The sequence below is a fragment of the Myxocyprinus asiaticus genome, chromosome 15, assembly GCF_019703515.2.
Source record: "Myxocyprinus asiaticus isolate MX2 ecotype Aquarium Trade chromosome 15, UBuf_Myxa_2, whole genome shotgun sequence".
In the NCBI taxonomy this organism is placed as follows: Eukaryota; Metazoa; Chordata; class Actinopteri; order Cypriniformes; family Catostomidae; genus Myxocyprinus; species Myxocyprinus asiaticus.
In genome coordinates this window covers 29810295-29830627 of record NC_059358.1, presented here as the reverse complement: position 1 = coordinate 29830627, position 20333 = coordinate 29810295, and the positions used below count along the sequence as shown (strand labels likewise).

Here is a 20333-nt window from a genome sequence, read left to right as displayed (position 1 = left end):
TTTTCATTGACCAGTCAAACAGATGACTGAGATATTAATCTCTGCATGGTTTACTTATAGTTGTCTCTGCAAATTAAGCTGAGATAGGAGAAAGTTTTTTAACACTTCACATTACACCTTTTTCAATGTGATCTATTTAATTACTTGAGACTTGTTGTTTGCATTGTTTGTATTACTTGACAAAGAGTGAATGTAGGTCAGTTTGAAAATACATTTGTGGTTTTTGATAATAGGCTGGTGCACTCTGGCCCAGATAAGGGTTCACCGCAGCCTGGTGGTGAGTTGTCCTTTGCCACACGGACAGGAACCAGATTGGGTATAGAGGCGCACCTCTTCAGGGTAGAGACCTGCAAGGACCTGTCACTCTGGACCAGGCACATAGTCACTGGCTGTCATGCATCTGCCGAGATGATTAAAGAAGTCACTACCAGTGAGTATGCATCCTATTTTGGATTCTTTTCACAGTACGGATGCCACAAAGGCACAGTCACTTTTTTTTTTTTTTTTCATCTGCTGGCCGATAGGGTTGTCATCTTGGACTTTTACTGAAACCCAGGGGCATGGATGCAGCATCACACAAAAGCAGTAGTGCCAGTGGAGAAATGCCCTAATCACAGTCAGTCATGATTAATTTATTTGGCGAGGCAAAGTGTCCAATAACGTGTTACTGAGATAAAATGAATAGTATTCGGCTGATCATGCAATTTTTACATGTACGCCCCCATGAGGCAACCCTCTATGTAAGATAAAACAACTTCTATAAGGCTACTGATCTCATGTGAACGTACATGATTTTAAACATATTTATCAAAGTATCATTCAATTCTTTGTGTAAATTGTTGTAAGGATTTGCAGTCCAAAGTGGCTGCATGAAAAACATAAATGACAAGGTTTTAAAATGAAACAATGTGCCTGTACATACACCAATGTACTGAATAACATACAGTAATTATACTTAAAAATAAATAAATAAATAAATAAAAAATTTATGTTGGCTAAATGTAACTTTTTGTTGGGATGCCGAACAAATTATTCAGGAATCCAAATCCGTTATCAGAATCGGTATGAGAAGTTTTTCTTGAATATTTGACACTTGTGTTTAGGTGCATTAGACTTGGTGTGAACAGGCTTGTAATGTCCATATATCTGAAGTGATACTGCCCTTTAATAGTGCATGCTGTCTGCTTTGAAATTTTCAGTAGAGCAATAAGTTTGAGTTTTCTGTATTTAATAGTGGTCTGGAACTTCACAATAGGTGTGGATCCGTTCCCTCCCAGGACACATCTAATTTATTTTCGTAAATAAATGAGTGAAATGACACTGTACATCTAGTTTCCTCTGTTGTGTGCTTACATTAGTTGTCCTGCTGTGGTTTCTGTGATATACAGGTAGGTCAAATGTAGATTTTAGAGCTCTCCCACTTCCTTGCAAAGATAAATGCAACTCTGCTCACTGATCTCTTAGTCTCTGCCTCCTGTGAAGATTGTATTGAGAATTCCCCAAAGTTCTGTGCTGCGCTACAATATTTCTGTTTTGGATGAGTCTGTGTGTTATTCATACTGAAGTCATTAAAGTAGAGAGTGTATTTTTAGAACGGAATGCCATGGCAGAGTTCCTGTGTGGTCTCAATGCAACAGGCAAGGGGCACCGTGCAAAGCATTCTGGGAATTGAAGCTCTCAGACAGTCCCTTAGCTTGGACTGATAGGAAATTGTCTGCAGTTGTTGGACACGCAGTAAGTCTCTGGAGTTTACAGCTCCTTATTTGGAAATCTTGCGGTTTTCCCCTTCTGTAAATGTAAGATATTTTCACTGTTCTGAGATCAGGCTTATAATAATTTCCATTTACCCTTCAAAACTGGAAGGGCAAGTAGACAGATTAAACTGAACACTGTAAAACTTTAAACTGGATAGTTCTGGCTCTAAAATCTGGTTGGAGGAACTATGTTTGAAGCAGTTGTAAAATGACTATAAACACTCACAATCTATAATATTAACCCTTTAACGGACAGGAACATAAAAATATTTCAGAACCTTATTATTAATAACACCATGGGTCTGTTGAATGCTTGATTCTGATTGGTTGATGGACGTTCTAAGGTGTGCAATTATTTTTCAAGTAAACGTACGGCTATGAAGTAGTTCCAGGTCTTGAACACATAACGGTTCTATATCACTTCACCAAATAATTTCAGTTATTTCAAAGAGCCCTACAGGCTACCACAGCATAATAACCATATAAACAAAGACATTGCTTAAAGTAAATCAGTTAAGAATGTCAAACAATGTCTATAATATCCTACATTTATTTCAATTTAGGTTGAAAAGTGCCCTCGCGCTCCTTGTCTCACCCGCACTTACACACGCACACACACATTGAGACTCGTGTCGCGACCAACAAATAGAGCCACACCCCCCGCGACTTGATCAGTACTTTCTGATTATCCGAAATAACTTTTAATATGTGAAACTTTTCATGTTTCAAAGTATTTCGCCCTAATCAGACTCCCATAGCTGTATCGGAAAGCACTGTGCTACCCCTCCCCCTCTCTCTCACTCGCACACATGCACGCACGTATGTGCACACACACACACACACACACACACACACACACACACACACTACCTTTTTACTCCAATGCCGAAAAGCAGTGCATCCTCCGTTGATAGTTCTAAAGTGACATTTTCAAACTAGCAACGAAGGCTTGAGCTGTATCAAAGCTAGATACACTTGAACAATACAGTGATTTATATGATCTGAAATATCTATGGGAGCACGAGGGTGTTTCCCACAGATATTTCAGATAATATAGATGTTTTATTGATCAAGTGTATCTTGCTCTGATACAGCTCAAGCCTTTGTTGCTAGTTCTAAATCCTCCCCCTCTCTTTACATATTACGCACACACTTACTCGTGAGCAAAAAACGTGCCATGTTGTCAGCGCACACCTGCATCTCCAGTGGGGTTGAAATCAGTTGTTAAGGTTTAAAACGGAAATATGGTGACACTCGCTGCTGCTGAGAAGAGCTTAAACTTACATCTTGCCGATCTTGAAGCGATGTTACTTCTGACGAGAGCTGCAACAAATAAAGGTAATCCCACAGGTGATCTCTTTCAGTTTCTGAGCTTCTCTCTTTCGATCCCTCAAAACCAAACTTGCGCGCACACACACACACACACACACACACACACACACACACACACACACACTAACTTGTTACTCCAGTAAGTGCTTCAGTAAAGCAGCACAAGCCTTGCAATCCTCTGTTGCTAGTTCTAAAGTGACGTTTTCGAACTAGCAACGAAGGCTTGAGCTGTATCAGAGCAAGACGCTGAATCCATGGCGGATGAAAGTAGTTCCACTCATGAGCATTTTAGGGACAAAAATCTGAAAATGTCTTAAGATAAAACCCTGAACTATGTCTTAAGGTGTGGTAACTGTGGTATAAGCGGAATAATTGACTACGGGCCGTTGAATTATTGAAAAATAATGCACACCCGAGGTGTCGCTGCGTGTCGTGACCGCATTACCACCTCCGGTGTGCATTGTTTTTCAATAATTCAACAGTCCGTCGTCCATTATTCCTTGCTTAACTTCATTCAGATTCAAATAATACAAGTTAATGACATTTCCTCAAAATGTTATTTTATTTTAAATGTTCAGGATTCATACGGTAATGGAAAACATGGAAATATCAGCATATAAATAAATGGCTTGGAAAATTAATGGGAATTTACAAAATCCTAAAAAAGTCATAGACATTTTATAGTAAATATAAATATTTCTTGTAACGCACCCCTTACTGTGATAAAATCACTGTAACACACATGACTTGCTTTAATAATTAATGGTGATTTGATTGTCATAAGTGAAAAAAAAAAATAACATGCAGTCACGTGCTCTAAAAGATCTACTGAACAAAACACAATAAAAATAGACTGACCTTATTACAGTACACCTAAATATGTAGTTGATACATCTGAGAGAACAGGATAATTGCTTTCTGTTTGTAGTAAAGAGCAACAGATGCATCCTCTCAAAACAACCTGACTATATTGCATATCAGATTGGATTTTTAATATGTGTAAAAATAAAAATGGCAACACGTCACAATAAGGTTCTTTTTTTTAACATTAGTTAATACATTAGGTATCATTAACTAACACTGAACAATATATTTTATAGTATTTATACATTTTTGTTAATGTTAGTTAATAAAAACACAGTTGTTTAGTGTTAGTTCATGTTAGTTTATAGTGCATGAACTACTGTAATCTTAACTAATACAACTTTTGATTCAAATGCATGATACATTTTTAAATTAACATTAACAAAGATTATAAATGCTGTTCAGTGTTAGTTCATGTTAACTAATGTTGTTAACTAATGATAACGATTGAAACATCATTGTAAAGTTTTACCAAAAAAAAAAAAAAAAAATCTCTAAAAAAAGATTCTGTTTGCATCAACATTTTGGAGCTACAACATAATTGGAAATTTATTGGAAAGGCACGTGATTTGGCTGCCAATATTCCAGTACCTGTGTTTAGTCTTAACATTATAATCTATTGCTCTCCACTGGATTTATTTGTTTATTTATTTTAGTTCATTTTGTGGGTCCTGTAAAAATTGACATACCATCCTATATTTGATGTTGACCACCAGACTCCGAAATAAAGTTTCAGTCCATGATAACAAATAGTCTGAACAACAATAAGCTATTACTGTAGAAAAAAAATGATAAGAATAGAAAAACCCCAGGCCTCATGAGTGCTGAGAGTAGTAACCTTCTGTGGCTCTTTCAAAAATTGTTTGTTTGAGCGGCCTGACAAAGCAACATTGACTTAACCAATGCCGTGAGTTTAGAATGATTTTAAATGTTTGCTCAACCAGTGGAAGACTGGGGATTGTTTTTGAAAAATTTAAAAAATATGGAACTGTACTGGTGTAGATATTACATTGCAGCTTTAAGATGACCAGAACGAACATTTGCTCTGAAAAATTTGACTTGGTGTGAGTAGGCCTTAAACGTGCCTTGACAGCCTAAGGAGTTCATTAGAGTCTAATATTAGAGAAGTAATATTAGAGGGTGGTAGTGCCGACCAGTTGGATTGAAAAGCTTCCGTAGACACAAATAGAAGGGAAACATGTTTGCTGCATTATTGCAAAGCTGTTTTGCTATAAGTGACCAAACCTGAACATTCTTCTGCTAAGTCACTTATGGTTAGGTGAAAGGAAAACTGAAGGACTAAAAGACTCCCTCCCTAAGGTTACAGTATTGTTAAAAGAAACATGGGAACAATATCCTGAAATCACCACTTTTTCACTTCCATCAAGAACCTCAAATTTCCCCTAAAGAAATGTACAGGTGTGTGAGTACTTTATCTGTCAATGTTATTCAGATTCATTAAGTATATTGCAGAACAAGAAGATGCTTTTGCAGAGACATGATGATCTAATCGGCCTAATGAACTGCCAAAGCAGAGGAGTTTCTCTAAAACGAATGTGAAAAGAGCACACTAGCCTTGCAATTACCAGGTCAAAGAGCGATTCCAAAAGCTTTATTGGGGCAAATGGAGGGAACAGCAGAAGAGGATCACTGGCACGCTCACAATAGACAGAGTAACAGTAGGTTTCCACACATCCTATAGTGCCTGATGAGCTGTATTTAAATGTATTGGAACAGTGTTACTGGATACTTGCAGTTCTGTGATGTATTGGATGGCACAATACTAGGGAGGTATTGTGCTGTGATTAATGGTGATGAATGATGAACCAGTTATCAAGCGGATCAAAGGACAGTTTTTCCTCAGATAGGTTACCCTTCCGTTTAATTCAATCCTCGGTAAAATGCATGGATTGATTAATCAAAAAGTTTAAATAATCCGTGCTTAACCTCTCTTTTATTTTTATTTTATATTTATCTCCTGTGGATTTGTAAAACACTTGTGTAAAAAATATTTTAAGTAACAGACACAATGAAAGTCTGTATATTTCTTATTTCTTTATACATATGTAAAATTACATTAGATCCAATCTTTTAACTCATGTCATGACTATTAAATCTGTCAAGTTTTGCATATCTGGGCAAAAAAATACCAGGATAGGGTGTAACTATGCGGAAGGCACTGTTTAAACTGAGGTACAAGAAATTATTTTTATGGTATTCATGCTGTATATGGAGTTGTATATTATAATATATACATTTTTGTGTGTGTGTATTTGTGTTTTTGCTCATTTTAGGCTGTATGTATCAGGGTCAGGACTGTCGGTTGGTCATTCACTATGAGCGAGGTTTCTCTGCCATAGCAGACGGAGAGGACAACACTCTGGCCCAGCCTCTTTTTAGCTACCCATTCGAAAAGCTGAAGATGTCTGCTGACGACGGCGTGCGGATCCTCTGTTTGGACTTTGGAGGGAAAGAGGGTGAAATTGTGAGTAAAATCTGACATCTTCATAGGTTTGAGCACCAACAAAATCATTTGTCATCCAAACTTGAGAGTGTTGTCATGGGGGAACTCATGCTAATTTTTATGCTATAAAATCAGAATTAGCCACTAATCACTTCCTGCATTTCAGTGTCCATGGAGAAAGGGCTGGTTTATAAAATTAAGCAACATCATGAATATCACTATAATTTTAATGCGCTTTTTTGTGGCCATTAATTTTCCTAAGGAGTGAGATATTGCTTCAGTTTCATGACTAATTTGAAATGATGTGAAATTACATTGACCAATTTTGCAATCCCTCCTTGTCTTGTGACTCACAAGTATGAGAACTTTTAGACTTTTTGAATTGCGTTCTTATATAAACTTAAGTTGCAAAAAATGGCATCAATATTCATTTTTGTGAATCGGTTCAAACTGTCCGTTTTAGTAAATCGATTCAAAATTCTGATGATTATTGAAAGGTTGAAAAATATCAAGATATATGTGGGTCATTGACAAATAATGTTGTCCGTATAAATGTCTTTGTATAAATGTAATATTTGTGTTCATGTTTCTTTCAGATTTAAAAAAAAAAGAACATTGATTGCATTTTCTACAAAAAAATTAATGACTTTAAAACTGTCAAGTGATATAACCATCAAGTAAAAGATGTTAAAGGGATAGTTCACCCAAAAAATTACAATTTGCTCATGATTTACTACCCTCCTGGCATCCTAGATATGTATGAGTTTCTTCTGCAGAACACAAATTAAGATTTTTAGATGAATATTTCAGATCTATAGGTCCTCACAATGGAAGTGAATGGGTGCCAAATTTTTGAAGCTCCACAATCCACATAAAGGGAGCATAAAAGTAATCCATATGACTCCAGTGGTTAAATACATGTGTTCAGACACAATATGATAAGTGTGGGTGAGAAACAGATCAATATTTAAGTCATTTTTATCATAAATTCTCCTCTCTGCCCAGTAGGGGGCTATATGCATTCAGACTGTGAATCAAACAAAAGCAGAAGAAGAAGAATGGGAAAGTGAAACTGAAGTGGAGATTGAATGAGCAGGGAGGAGAATTTATAGTAAAAAAAAAAAATTTCTCATCCACACCTATCATATCGTTTCTGAAGATATGGATTTAACCACTGAAGTCGTCTGGAGTAATTTTATGTTGCCCTTTTGTGGATTTTGGAGCTTCAAAATTTTGGCACCCATTTACTTGCATTGTATGGACCTACAGAGCTGAGATATTCTTCTAAAAAGCTTCGTTTTGTTTTCAGCAGATGAAAGTAAGTCATATACATCTGAGATGGCATGAGGGTGAGTAAATGATGAGAGAAATTTCAGTGTAATTTCCTGTGAAGACCTGTCCTATCATGATCTCAATGTGTTTGTCACATCAGAAACTTCCCTTCATTACTTAATACATTTCGTTTTATTCTATTCACAGCATCTGGACTTGCACTCCTGTCCCAAACCTATTGTTTTTATCCTCCACTCCTTCCTGTCTGCCAAGATCGCAAGACTAGGATTGGTAGCCTGAGATCAAATTTTATAGACTGAAACAGTGACGTGACCATTCCAGCATGGAGAAAGGAGATCCAGGACATGGTGGAATTCACAAGACTGAAAGAGGGCACTGAAGCAGAGCTGATGCTGTAGTAAATCAGGCCTCTGACTGATTTTAAGTAACATTTCAGTAATGATAAACTTTATGTATTTTTCAGAGAAATGTTAATTATAGTGAAATAAAATTTCACATACACTGATTTTCTAAGATAAAGGATCAAACTATACAATGAACACTAACTTGTGTTTGGAACTATAGAAGTAATACTGGAAGTATTATTTTAGAATCCAATACATGCTACATTCATTGACGGCAGAGTATTCAGCACTTACAATAATATTAACTTTAATGTAACGTTGAGAGGGAAGGAACCCATATGTATGACAGCTGTCTGAGTAATTAAATCTGTCTGGCAGTTAATGTGGATTAAAGAAAGGCTAGTTTTAAACACTGTTAATGCACATAAAAGTCAAACAACCTGAAAACAGTTGTCTTGTTTTGTTTCTGGTGCTTTTACTTGGGAGATTTGCTACACTGATAGTTCAGCAGAATCAACAAGAACATTCTAGAGCACTGGTCATCAAAGAGACATGTCAACAAACTGTCTGATTTCACAAGGCCTTTGTGTCAAATGGGAAATTGAGAAAGGGTCAGCCCTCCCCTTCAGTATCGGTGCTGTATCTGCTTTCACTGACAAATGGAGTTTTGAAGACTTACAAGCAGTTTGCCTCTAGAATTTTGAGTCCTGTAGGAACGTCTTAGCTTAAAGGGATAGTTCACCCAAAAAATGAAAATGATCAGAAGGATCTTCTTTCCTAAATGATTCAACATATGACATGCAGGCATGTACACTAGTACAACTACTGTTGTTGAGGCTCAGATTTGCACTCTATGGCCTGTGGTCATATTTAGCTTCGCTGTGCACAAACAAAAGCCTTTCAGTGTCAGTTTATAAATTAGAGCACTTGAGAGTTTCCAAGTTAACCAGCAATTAGTGTGTCCATTGTCGGGCACTGAGAGTTCCCAGAGCACTGGTCTATTGTAGGGGCTATGGATTTGGGAACAGCATGGCCCCTGTGGGACAGCCTTTGTCTCGTATGTAAACTGTCATTAGCCTAGTTTCCATCCACTTTTCGCGCTATTTTGTTACCGACAAAGTGAAACTGCGTAAAAAAAATTTGGCAAAATTTGCCGTCTTCTGCCTGTTTTCATTCAAATGGTCTTTTATCGATAAAAATGGTGTGTGTGATGATGTCATGCCTAAAAAACACTTTGTCACATAAGTTTTGGTTTATCGCAAAAGAAATCTGCCCTGAAGCCATTTCCATACAGAAATGTGTGTTTATCGCTAATTTGCCTCCCAGATGTCCCTAATTTTTTCCTCCGAATTTTGGTAAAATGGGGAGAGTATTGAGAAAATTCACTGAAATTAGACAGCTTACTGTCATTTTAATTTCACAAAAGCAATCAGAAGAGGAATTGCAATCAAAAGGGAGCAGTTGCCCTTCTGATAGGACTGAAATATCAGTCCTGATGTTGCGCCTATCGCAGGTTGCCACCGGTTCCGACCCGAAAGCGAATCGTCATGGCCCTGTTCAAGCTGGCAACTGCACCAAGTAGCAGGGGAAACTTTCGGTCTTAGTATAAGGACCATCCATCCATGTGTATATATGCTGTGTGCACAGCTATGAAAGAAAAACTGATGCGGTGTAATTTCAGGGTTTATGATACATTCCTGATATTCAATAGGCTATTTTGAACAATCATCTAATCTAAAGCATTGCCATCACAACTGCATTATGTCCCGCATATTTGTCCAGGAACTTTTAACAACCAGCTGAACTTGACTGTCATCTATTAATGTCATAATGCAATTTACATTTTCTGAAGAAGCTCAGCAAATGCGATCCGAGGTAAAGAGGTTTATATTGAAAATATTTAAACGTTTTAAAATGTTTAAAAGCTGGTTTTCTGAAAGTGAACTCATTGGAAAAATAGTTCTGATAGTTTATAGTCTTGAAAAAAACTTTTTTCACCTACAGAACAGGGTAAGGCTAATTTGTGTAAAGAAAATGCACATATAGGTCTTAAAATATAATTTTTTTATTTAATGCTTTTTTTGTTTGGTAATTTTTTCTATTTAATACAGGGAATTTTGCATTTTTTCAAAAGTAAACAATAATTTTATAGAAATGGGCTAAATGTTAGTGTTCGAAAAAAGCACACTGATGCTTTTCTCCTAGTATTGTGTATTTATTTTTAATTTAAAACATCTTTGTGCATAGAAATTATATGTTCCCTTACGACTCAGTACACTTGACACTGCGTAGTTACGCATAAGGGGAGTGCCTTCATACACGACCTATTTGAAACCTCTCTACAGTAACGGCAATATTCTAATATTGGCTATGGTGTTTGAGCCCCGCCTGTTTTGGCGCAAAACTGACCGCTATAAAAACAGGTGCACAGACACCATTTCATCAGAATATCTTCAAGACAGCGATCATCTCTTGTCTCGAAGCCCTCTACCTTTCGCCGTCGATACACACGAATCAGCGGACGGAATCTTCATGGCAGCGAGAAGACTCTCCACTCCCCTGCAGTGCTCCGGCGAACATCTCTCCGCCTCGCCGTTTGACGCTTTGCTGGTGAACGGACCTCAGCATCCTGATTCTCTGCAGCGCGTCGGCAGGTGTAGAGTATCCTTTTAAAATACAATTGTAATTTGTGTGATATAAATTATATAAATATATAATTTATATATTAATTAGGCTCGATTAAAGAGGTTTCAAATAGGTCGTATGAAGGCACTCCCCTTATGCATAACAACGCAATGTCTCGTTCCCTTCGTCTCAGGGAACCGAGGTTACGTACATAACGAGACGTTTTTTGTATTGTGGGCTAATTCCGTGACTGCCGTCCATTATTTTGAATGGTGTGGAAAAGCAACTTTAATAAATAAATGGATGGCTACCACGATTAAATTAATCACAAACAGTGGCCATTCATTTGTTCTCCGTGCACTTGTCGATGTGCATGATAGGAGATATTTGTGTTGGCACTCCTGGAAGTGTCATTTTTGCAGAATCAGATCTATATGCCGTTAAGATCAATCCATAATCGCGTACAATGCTTTCAAGGATGTATACCGTCATCATGATTAACACAGGCTAACATTTTTGTGTTAATGCCAATTTTCTCGACAAAAAGAGTTTCCAAACCAGTTTTTCGCGACATCTGACGTTTTTGCACAAAAACAATGATCATTATGACTATTGTTTACCCCCTCACTAACCTCTAAAGTTAAATTGCCTGTTTAACTGCTGTGCCTTCAAGACTATGTAAATGCCCTCTTCGCATGTAAAGGTTTAGGAATTTTGTACTTGTGCCATCACACTACACTTTGCACTCCATTTCTTCTATTCATATGCATTTGAAAATGGAAGCCAGGAAACCCAAGCTTACGCAAAGAAATTTGCCATTCCATTGCTTACCAAAGTTTAAGTTTGGCTATCTCTGACCTGTGAAATTGTATGACATGAAGACGTGTGACCAATAGAAGATTAAAATGGAGTTCTTAACAAAAGTTCGGGAGGAGCATGTTCATTTAATCCAACCAATCAATGCTGGAATAAGTGTATATAAGCTGCTGCTTACCTCTGTCCTGCGACAGTTCTTCCAGCATCCCTCCGCCATCCAAACTCCACCTTCATAGCTAGTTACCAATAAACCAGACAAGGAAGTCCGGGGGGTTCTTTGGGTCGAGTCTCGAGTTAGAGCCCTCCATTATGGACAGCGAGCCACAAATGTTTTCCTTCTCTTCATTTCATAGATTACATGAACATGTGAACTCATGAAATGTCCTTTTGAACTCTTGGCTCAATACAAAGAACAGTATGAATGCTGTACATATTTCACATATGCATGTTTTTATTGATGCATAAAAGTGGAGATGATTGTATACTTTATCAATTTGAATAGTTCTCGGCAGCCCGAGAGTATGACAGTTTGTTGCAGGGTCCGAGGAAAATTTGCATACTTAAAAAAGCAGTGAGACCGTGGCTTTACTCACAAGCTGCAGGTTTTGGTGTCTGTCCGATAGTTTTTTATCTGGCTGATGCACAAACTGTTATGATCGGATTTAAATAATCAAGGACCTTGTTCAGAATAAACTTTAGACAACACTGGGATTCTTTCCTAACACTGAAATGTTTTGGAAGGAAATGCAGTGTGGTAGGTGCTACACAGCCAGGAACAGCGCAAGGTTTTGTTGTTCCCACATTTTACACTTATAATTTGGAATAATAGTATTAACCCTGCTTCCTCATTACCTCACTGTGACTGGGTGGGGCAAGTTTCTCAACACAGAATAGGCATAATTGACGTAATTGTGGGTGGTTAAGTGTTCAAATGGATTAATCTGATTTCAGAAAGTTGTAGAAGTACAGAATGAGACTTTGAGCTGTTTCAAGAAATTGTTTTTTTATTTTTTATTATTATTTCATAGTACTATATGTACAACAGTACAATAATATCAAAACAGTGTGACAAACTACAAACTAACAGGTTGAAAAAGTGGTGAGAGAATTTTACTCACACCAAATTTGCTTCAAAATAAATTTTTTCATCTTGGAAACTAATCATCATTGTATCAAATAGGAACCAAATCCTTATTAAAAACGTGAATACTACATGAGAATACAGCAGGTCTGTTGATAGGCAGCTAGTGAGTTCGGATTGCATGTTGCCTTCAAGGGCTCTCAAGGTTGCCAATTTAATGTGCGAGCCCTCCCTCTTTTCTCATCACCCCTCTGGGCAGCAAGGAGTGAGAACAATGGCCCTGTGTGGGAGTGGAATGTGTCTGGCGACTCAGCCAAATGAGACACCCTAAAACTTCTCTGGGCAGAGAGTACCAGAAAGCGCCTCAGAGTTTAAAATTCTTAATAACCTCAGACCAATGTGCCCTTTTGACCCCAATGCCTCAGGTCCTTGGATATCATGAGGGTGAGTAAATAATGAGAGAAATTTAATTTTTGGGTGAACTATCCCTTTAAAGTTAGACAGCTTAAGGGTTCATGATAGCTTGTCTCCAGTGAAGGCCATATAATAAAAGCATTAAATAAAAAAAGTTTAATACATAAAAATATACAATTATTAAACATACATTTAAATGAAAGAGAGCACAGAAAAATGTACACAGAAAAGTGTAATTTATATACATATTTCCATAAAGAGGAATTTTGACACTGAGAAGATAAACCTCTTCATTTTTTCGCATCATGTTGTTTCTTATCAGAACGGTTTCCTGCAGGTTGACCTTATTCTCTGCCACTTGTTTATTTGCACTGACAAAATTCTTCTGCTCATCTTTTAGACGATTTCTCTACAACCCAGTCAATCACCTGTGGATGAAAGCATAAGAAGGATGTAAAATACATGTACACAAAAGGCATTTATATGCACATATCCATGCACACGAACATGCATTATGTGGTTACACAAAAACCACTAACATGCCCTCTAATGAATCAATGTTCCAGGATCTGTTAAGATGATTGCCTTGGTTTTGTCTTCAGCTGTTTTAACAAGTTTGAGGGCAACTTAATTTGTAAATATCTGGTGGAGGCGGCATCTCAAATAACAATTAACTAAAAGTGTGTGCTTTACCTGTTTGACGTTGTTACTGGCTGCTTTTTTCATTTCTTCGTGAAGGCCACGTGACGTTTTCAGGTCCTTTTGCAAAACAAACGCAAGGTGCTGAAGTGTAAACTGGGCCATCAACACTTATTCACTAGTCAGCATCTTGGCATACCCTGATGAACTATGCTGATACGTGGAGGCTAGCCAATCATAACCGAAGTTATTTACAAATAGAAGTATTAAAGGTACAGCTGCAAAACGAATATACCCTCTGTACGTGACTTGTCAGACTGAATGCATTAGGAAAAGAGCAAATTGACTCCAAGTTCTTGGAGTTTTGCCCTCCTATCATGGATAAATGTTCTAGATATAGCATCACTCAGCAGCATTTAGGCAGCATATTTGGAGAGCTTCAAAGATGTCCTACAGGCAGGACAGCGGGGTGTAAGGGAAAGAGGCACAAAGATTGTTACACACCTTCAGATAAAACTTTGATATGTCAAACAGTCTTTGACTGCAGGCTTCAAAGCACTTGTGCTCGCTACTGATCCCGTGTTTAGTGAGTGTCTTAGCAACCACCTCCTTCAGCATCTGAGAAGAAAAAACACCCAATGAGAACTGATTCACAATCATGTAACTATTTCACTCATAGACCGCACATTAAGTCCAAACATTTGCAGAACAGATGACTGCAGTAATGAATTCACTGTAAATTGTCTGAGGTTTAAGGTAGGGATGTCAAAAGTACCCGTACTTTAATACCAGTCTTTCTATAGCATTGGTAGTACAGAGTATTGACTCTTCAGAGCATGCACAGTCAAATGCACTAAATGCTCTAAATAGGTGGGACAAATAAATAAATAAAGCCTTAATGCAGCCTATTTTAAAAAATATTTTTTTTTAATTTTTTTTATTATTTATGACTGTATACTTGAATAATAATAATACTGGAAGCATGAAGCAATGCGTGCTTAATTGAGAAATACTTAAAGGCAACAAGCCATTGTTGTGATAACTGGTTAAAACTTATACTAATATTTAGTTTTTTAAATAAAAGTTTGTTCATTAGCATATTCGCTTTTGCTGCGCTATGATGAATCGTGACATTTCACTGGTTTTGGTTTTGACTTTCGACAACTGAAATTTTGCTTTTGTGACAACTCTAGTTTTTGGATTTGAGTGCTGAATTTATTTTTTTTGGTGAACTATTCCTTTAAGCTTAAGCTAAATGAATAATTAGTTAGTAATTAGTACTTACCCTGTTGTGTTTCTGGGAACGGGACTCGGTCTGGGTCTGGCTGGGTTTTTGACTTGGTGAGGGGTCGGCAACAGAAGCAGAACGTCTGGTCAGACCTGAGTTTGAGCGGGAGAGGGCTGCTTGCTGCCGTAGAGCCCCCACTGCTGGGTGAGTGCCACCTGCCCCACTGCAATGAGCACCTAAAGATTCAGTGCTCTCCGATTTACAAAACCTGAGAGCGAAAGAGAATGGAGAAGGTTTTGGTAGAGAAATGGTGTAATATATTGATTCTCTGAGAACATCAATCCCTCTCTGTAGCTCACATCAATACTCTAATCAAAAAGATGTGATGTGACAGTCTACTTAGGAACTGGAGGACTTTGTATTTTTCTTCTAGAGATTTTAGCTCCAGCTCTCTTAGTCTGAGCCAATTTAATAAGAAACTGCTCTGTTCCAAAGCATTAGCCTTTGACATAAATTTCCTAGTCTCAGCCTCAGACGTCACACCCATGAACCTCCCACAGTCTGTTCACTGACTGTCTGATGCATGTTGCATACAAAACTAGAAAGCACTTCCTTGATCTGACAAACTCTAATCTGATTAGCTGACTTTACGCAACTTCCGGACCAAAAGGCACACAGGGGTTTTGTCATGTTTACAAAGTACAGTGTTTATACAACCTGCATTTTTGAGGATGAAATAATCAGTGGATTTGCATTAAATCTTTAAAAGATATTTAGAGTTTTGTTTGAAGAACTTTATGGTAAGTTTACTAGATATCCACGAGCACAAGACAGGCATAAATGTTGATCACAGAGTCTACAACCATTTGCGCAGACTGCTACGCCAGTATTTGAATACATTATTTTCACACCAAACTATGGTTGCGGTACCATCTGTTTCTGAAAAACCCACTCCCAAGCAGCATGTAAATTCTAAACAAACTATGATTGGTTGCTTTACATGTCTAACATCTGTCTTTCTGTCTAAATGGGTGGTTCTTGGCCAGAATAAGCTGCAATGAGAACAAGGCCATTTGCACTTTAGTCAAAAGTCTGGCTATACCAGTCTAAAAATTCTCAGATACCAGATGATGGTGACATCATTATGGTAAGAGAGTGAATCAAACTCTAAGATGATGATAGGCCTTAAAATTAATGTGGCCACATGAATTCTGCAGTAGGTCACCATAAAAAAATTAAATAAAAAAATAACCACCGCATACCCTGACAACAACACCTAATGCACGCTGGGCTGCTATGGTAGCAGTGAAGGCCAAACATTAGACATTTGATCACTGCCATATGTGAAACGTATTTAGAGTGGGCCAACGTTATTTAAACAAATGCTGAAAGGTGCAAAAGTTTGCCATTCATTGCAGTGTCACTCAGTATTTTTCATTTATTGCTTTTTTTTCAACCTTTGGCAAAGCCATCAAGTGCAAATCTATATTAAATTCCAGAGCAAGTGATGTATGACGCATTTAAATGCATGTAAAATGGTGGGACTGAAAAGGGAAAGCAATGATGAGCAGGCAGAACAAAAAATGAGCCACATGGGGAAATCAATGAACTAACAGCTTCAGAAAATTCAAGTAACTGGAGTAACATTAGTTTGAGTGTATAGTTGAATCCCACGCTGGTGAGAAGTGGTGTGTAACGAGAGGTCAGCTCAATTATAACTCTGTGAATAGAACATCAGTAAAACTGATTGGCCTCGAAATACCTTTTTTAAAAGGCATATATCCAATATATATATCCAATTTAAAACACAATTTTTTATCATCAGAAGCATGGCCTAGATCAGGGGTTGGCAACCTATTTGACATGGAGTGCCATTTTTTATTGTCGGCACAGCCATTGATCAGTTATTGAAAAAATGGGGCAGTTAAAAACACTTGGACTTGACCGCAAAACAGTAAGTAAACTGTTTAATTCATGAATATTTAATCACTAGCACACAAGCAACAGCGAGAGAGGAGCAGGCTATTTTATATGATGTTTTTCGCACCTGCATTCCAATCTATATCTTGATGTAATCCTTCTGCATGATCACGCAGTGCGTTTTCATCAGCTGAATGGGGAACTAAACACTATTAAAGTGTGACGAGATTCGCGCTGCACCTGCAAGACATTCACACATCACAAGCCGATCAACTATTCAGCCCTTTTCGGTTAATCACATCTGCAAAGTCCTAAAAATTTATTCCCAGGTTTAATTTATATTTTTAATAATTTATCTATTGCCATGTGTGTTTTTTTAATCCCACGATGTGGGTTTACGTTTTCTCTTTTAATTGTTTAATGTAATTTTGAGTGTGACCATGGTTTAAGGAGGGTGTAGCTGTATGCTGGGTTGGAAATCTCAAGTTTTAATAGTGGTGTTTTCCTTATTAAATGATGTGTTGTTCTGAAAGCACAAAGAAACAAATGAAACACGGAATGTAGGCTGTCATCCGCGCAGACTGTCCGGAGCAAAGCGGGCGCGTTTACTCACGTGATTAACCAAAAGTGAAGTGATGCCGGTGTCGTGAAAATATTTGCTACCTATCAGGATGTGCTACCAACACTATATTTGCATAGTTTTAGGGTTTGGGGTAGGGTTAGGGCTTAGTACAGCCTCACACCATATCACATTATCAGATAGTTAGCTGGTAGCACATCCTGATTGGTATTATCTGCCTGACAAGATGTGCTACCTAGGTTTTTAACACATTTCATGCTGTTGTAGTACATACTGACAGGTTCTCCCGTGCCTCCATGTTTGAACTGTACATATCAATCAATCAATATTTATTTATAAAGCACATTTAAAAACAACCATGGTTGACCAAAGTGCTGTACAAGGTAAAATGGTTATTGCAGGAAAATAAAACAAAGTAGATAAAAATACAATAATAAGAAGATAAAACAAGTCACAATAATTAAAAAGTATTGAAAGCCATAGAGAATAAATATGTCTTTAGAGCAGACTTGAAGGTTAAGTTGAGGGAGCTAATCTAATATGTAGAGGTAGACTATTCCATAGTGTCGGTCCAGCGACTACAAATGCTCGATCACCACATTTTTTTAGTCTAGATCTAGGCAGAGAGAGTAAAACAAAATCTGAAGATCTCAGAGTTCTAGACGCAAAGCAATTAGAATTGGTGTAACTGACTCGTACTTGCGGGTCCCCATGATAAGTCTGGCAGCTGCATTTTGTACCAGCTGTAGACGAGAGAGGGAAGACTGAGAGACACCATAGTAAAGTGAATTACAATAATCTAAACGAGATGTTACCAAAGCATGAATGACAGTTTGAAAGTTGCACGTGGATAAAAAAGGTTTTACTTTGGTGAGAAGGCGAAGATGAAAAAAGCATGACTTTACAACCGTACTAATTTGTTTATCGAATTTTAAATTGTTATCAAATTGTACACCCAGGTTTCTGGTGCATTGTGTTTTATATGGGGCAAGAGAACCTAGGTCGAGGTAAGCAGCACAATTTTCCTTAGGCCCAAATAAAATAATTTCTGTTTTATCTTCAGTTAGGTTCAGGAAGTTATTTGCAAGCCATAACTTAAACTCTTGTAGACAGTCCAACAAGGGTTGTAAGGCTGATTTATCGTTATGTTTTATGGGAAGATAGATCTGAGTGTCGTCAGCATATAAATGAAAAGCAACTCTGTATTTATTAAAAATAAAAGTGAGAGGGAGCATATACAGGGAGAACAACACCGGACCAAGGATTGATCCCTGAGGAACTCCACATTTGAGAGGTATGTTAGAGGAGGAGTGATGGCCAATGCGAACACTGAACCACCTATTTGTCAAATAGGAGTGGAACAACAGTAGTAAAATACCACGAAGGCCCACTGCTATCTCCAAGTGAGTCAACAAGATCTCATGGTCAACCAGATCGAACACAGCACTCAGGTCTAACAAGACTAAAGCCATGGATTTCCATGAATCAGTCTCGGTGAAAATATCATTTGAAACTTAAGAGCCGATTCGGTACTGTGTAAGAGTTTAAAACCGGATTGAAAGATTTCATGTATAGAGTTAACAGTCAAATATGACTAATTGAATCCACTTTCTCTAGAATTTTCAAAATAAAAGGTAGATTAGAAATCACGGGAAAATTAGACAAAGTGGAGGGATCAATGTTTGGTTTCTTTAGATATGGTGACACCACAGCATATTTAAGGCAGTTTGGGAAAGAACCAGTAGCTAGACATTTGTTAATGTCCAGCAACAGGGCAGGACCAACAGTGTCAAAAATTTGTTTAAGGAAAGTAGGCGGAATAACATCCTGGGGACATATTGTTGGTTTTATGTGACCTACAATTTCCCTACATAAGCCCAAGTCAATAGTCTTAAACTCAGACCAAGTGACAGAGCATAGTGAAACATCAGGCAAAGTATAATTCGAGTGAGACATCTGAGATCTAGTAATCTTGAGTTGTAATCTTCTCTATAAAAAAACTTTCCAACATTTTTACAGAGAGAGACATAAGGCTCAGAAAAAGGATGCACAGAAGGGTTTAAAACTGAGTTAATGGTAGAGAAAATCATTTTTGGTCTATGGCAATTGTTTGTGATAAGTTCAGAAAAATATATACATTTAGCAGCCTTTGCAGCTTTCTGAAACATGTTGTAGGAGTTACTCAAGATTTCATATAAAACCTGCAGCCTGTCCTTTTTCCATTTACATTCAGCACGTCTGCAAACCTGTCTGAGTGAGCATGTAGTATCATTATGCCAGGGCACTGGCACAGGCTTATGATTTTTAAACCTTAAGGGCACAATGGAGTTCATGATATCGGCACAAGTGGAATTAAATAGATTAAAATGTTCATCTGCATCCATATTATGCAGAGTAGAGTCCATTTCCAGAGATTTGCATACTTCCTGATATGTAGTTGAAAACTCTTCTCTGGAGCATGGAGTGAGAGAGCGTGATAGACGTGCCAGTGTTGGACTTTTCAGGGTTCAGCCAGCAAGGGGAACAGAGAAAAGTACAGGCCTATGATCAGAGAATGTTTCACAGCTGATTTCTATTTCAGAGATTGAAAAACCATGGGTTCAAATTCAATCCAATGTGTGACCTTGAGAGTGTGTGGGACCAGATACCCATTGAGCAAAGTCAAATGACTCAATTAGATTAAGAAAGTCAGTAGAGTATGGTTTGGATGCACAGCATACATGAATGTTGAAATAACCCAACAGCAATATTTTTTCATGCCTAGTAAATCCCCTATAAATACAGCAAACTTGCTTAGAAAGTCCTTGCTTTGGTGAGGTGGACGATATATTAGAGTTATAACAATGGGGTTTATGAAGACTAATTGGAAGATTTGCACCTCAAAACTGTGATATATGCCTGCAGGTAAAGGTCGACAATGAAAAGTGTCTTTAAAAACAGTCACAAGACCCCCTCCATGTCCAGACGAATGCGGGGAGT

General features: G+C 37.7%; 2 protein-coding genes across 2 annotated transcripts in view; one reads left to right on the top strand and one right to left on the bottom strand.

Annotated features, from left to right (window-relative positions):
• Positions 1-8498, top strand: part of LOC127453432 (beta-1-syntrophin-like) — a 35248-nt gene extending 26750 nt beyond the window's left edge. Inside the window, exons 5-7 of the mRNA XM_051719760.1 lie at positions 234-430; positions 6245-6435; positions 7894-8498. Coding sequence (XP_051575720.1) covers positions 234-430; positions 6245-6435; positions 7894-7986 — 481 coding nt within the window. The 3' untranslated portion in view covers positions 7987-8498. The remainder of the gene's footprint in view (positions 1-233; positions 431-6244; positions 6436-7893) is intronic.
• A 4058-nt stretch (positions 8499-12556) lies between these two features.
• LOC127453430 (mdm2-binding protein-like) overlaps positions 12557-20333 on the bottom strand; it is a 41996-nt gene continuing 34219 nt past the window's right edge. Inside the window, exons 19-22 of the mRNA XM_051719756.1 lie at positions 14912-15122; positions 14131-14244; positions 13681-13746; positions 12557-13415 (exon numbers count right to left, since the gene is read on the bottom strand). Of these exons, the coding sequence (XP_051575716.1) occupies positions 13377-13415; positions 13681-13746; positions 14131-14244; positions 14912-15122 (430 nt within the window). The 3' untranslated portion in view covers positions 12557-13376. The remainder of the gene's footprint in view (positions 13416-13680; positions 13747-14130; positions 14245-14911; positions 15123-20333) is intronic.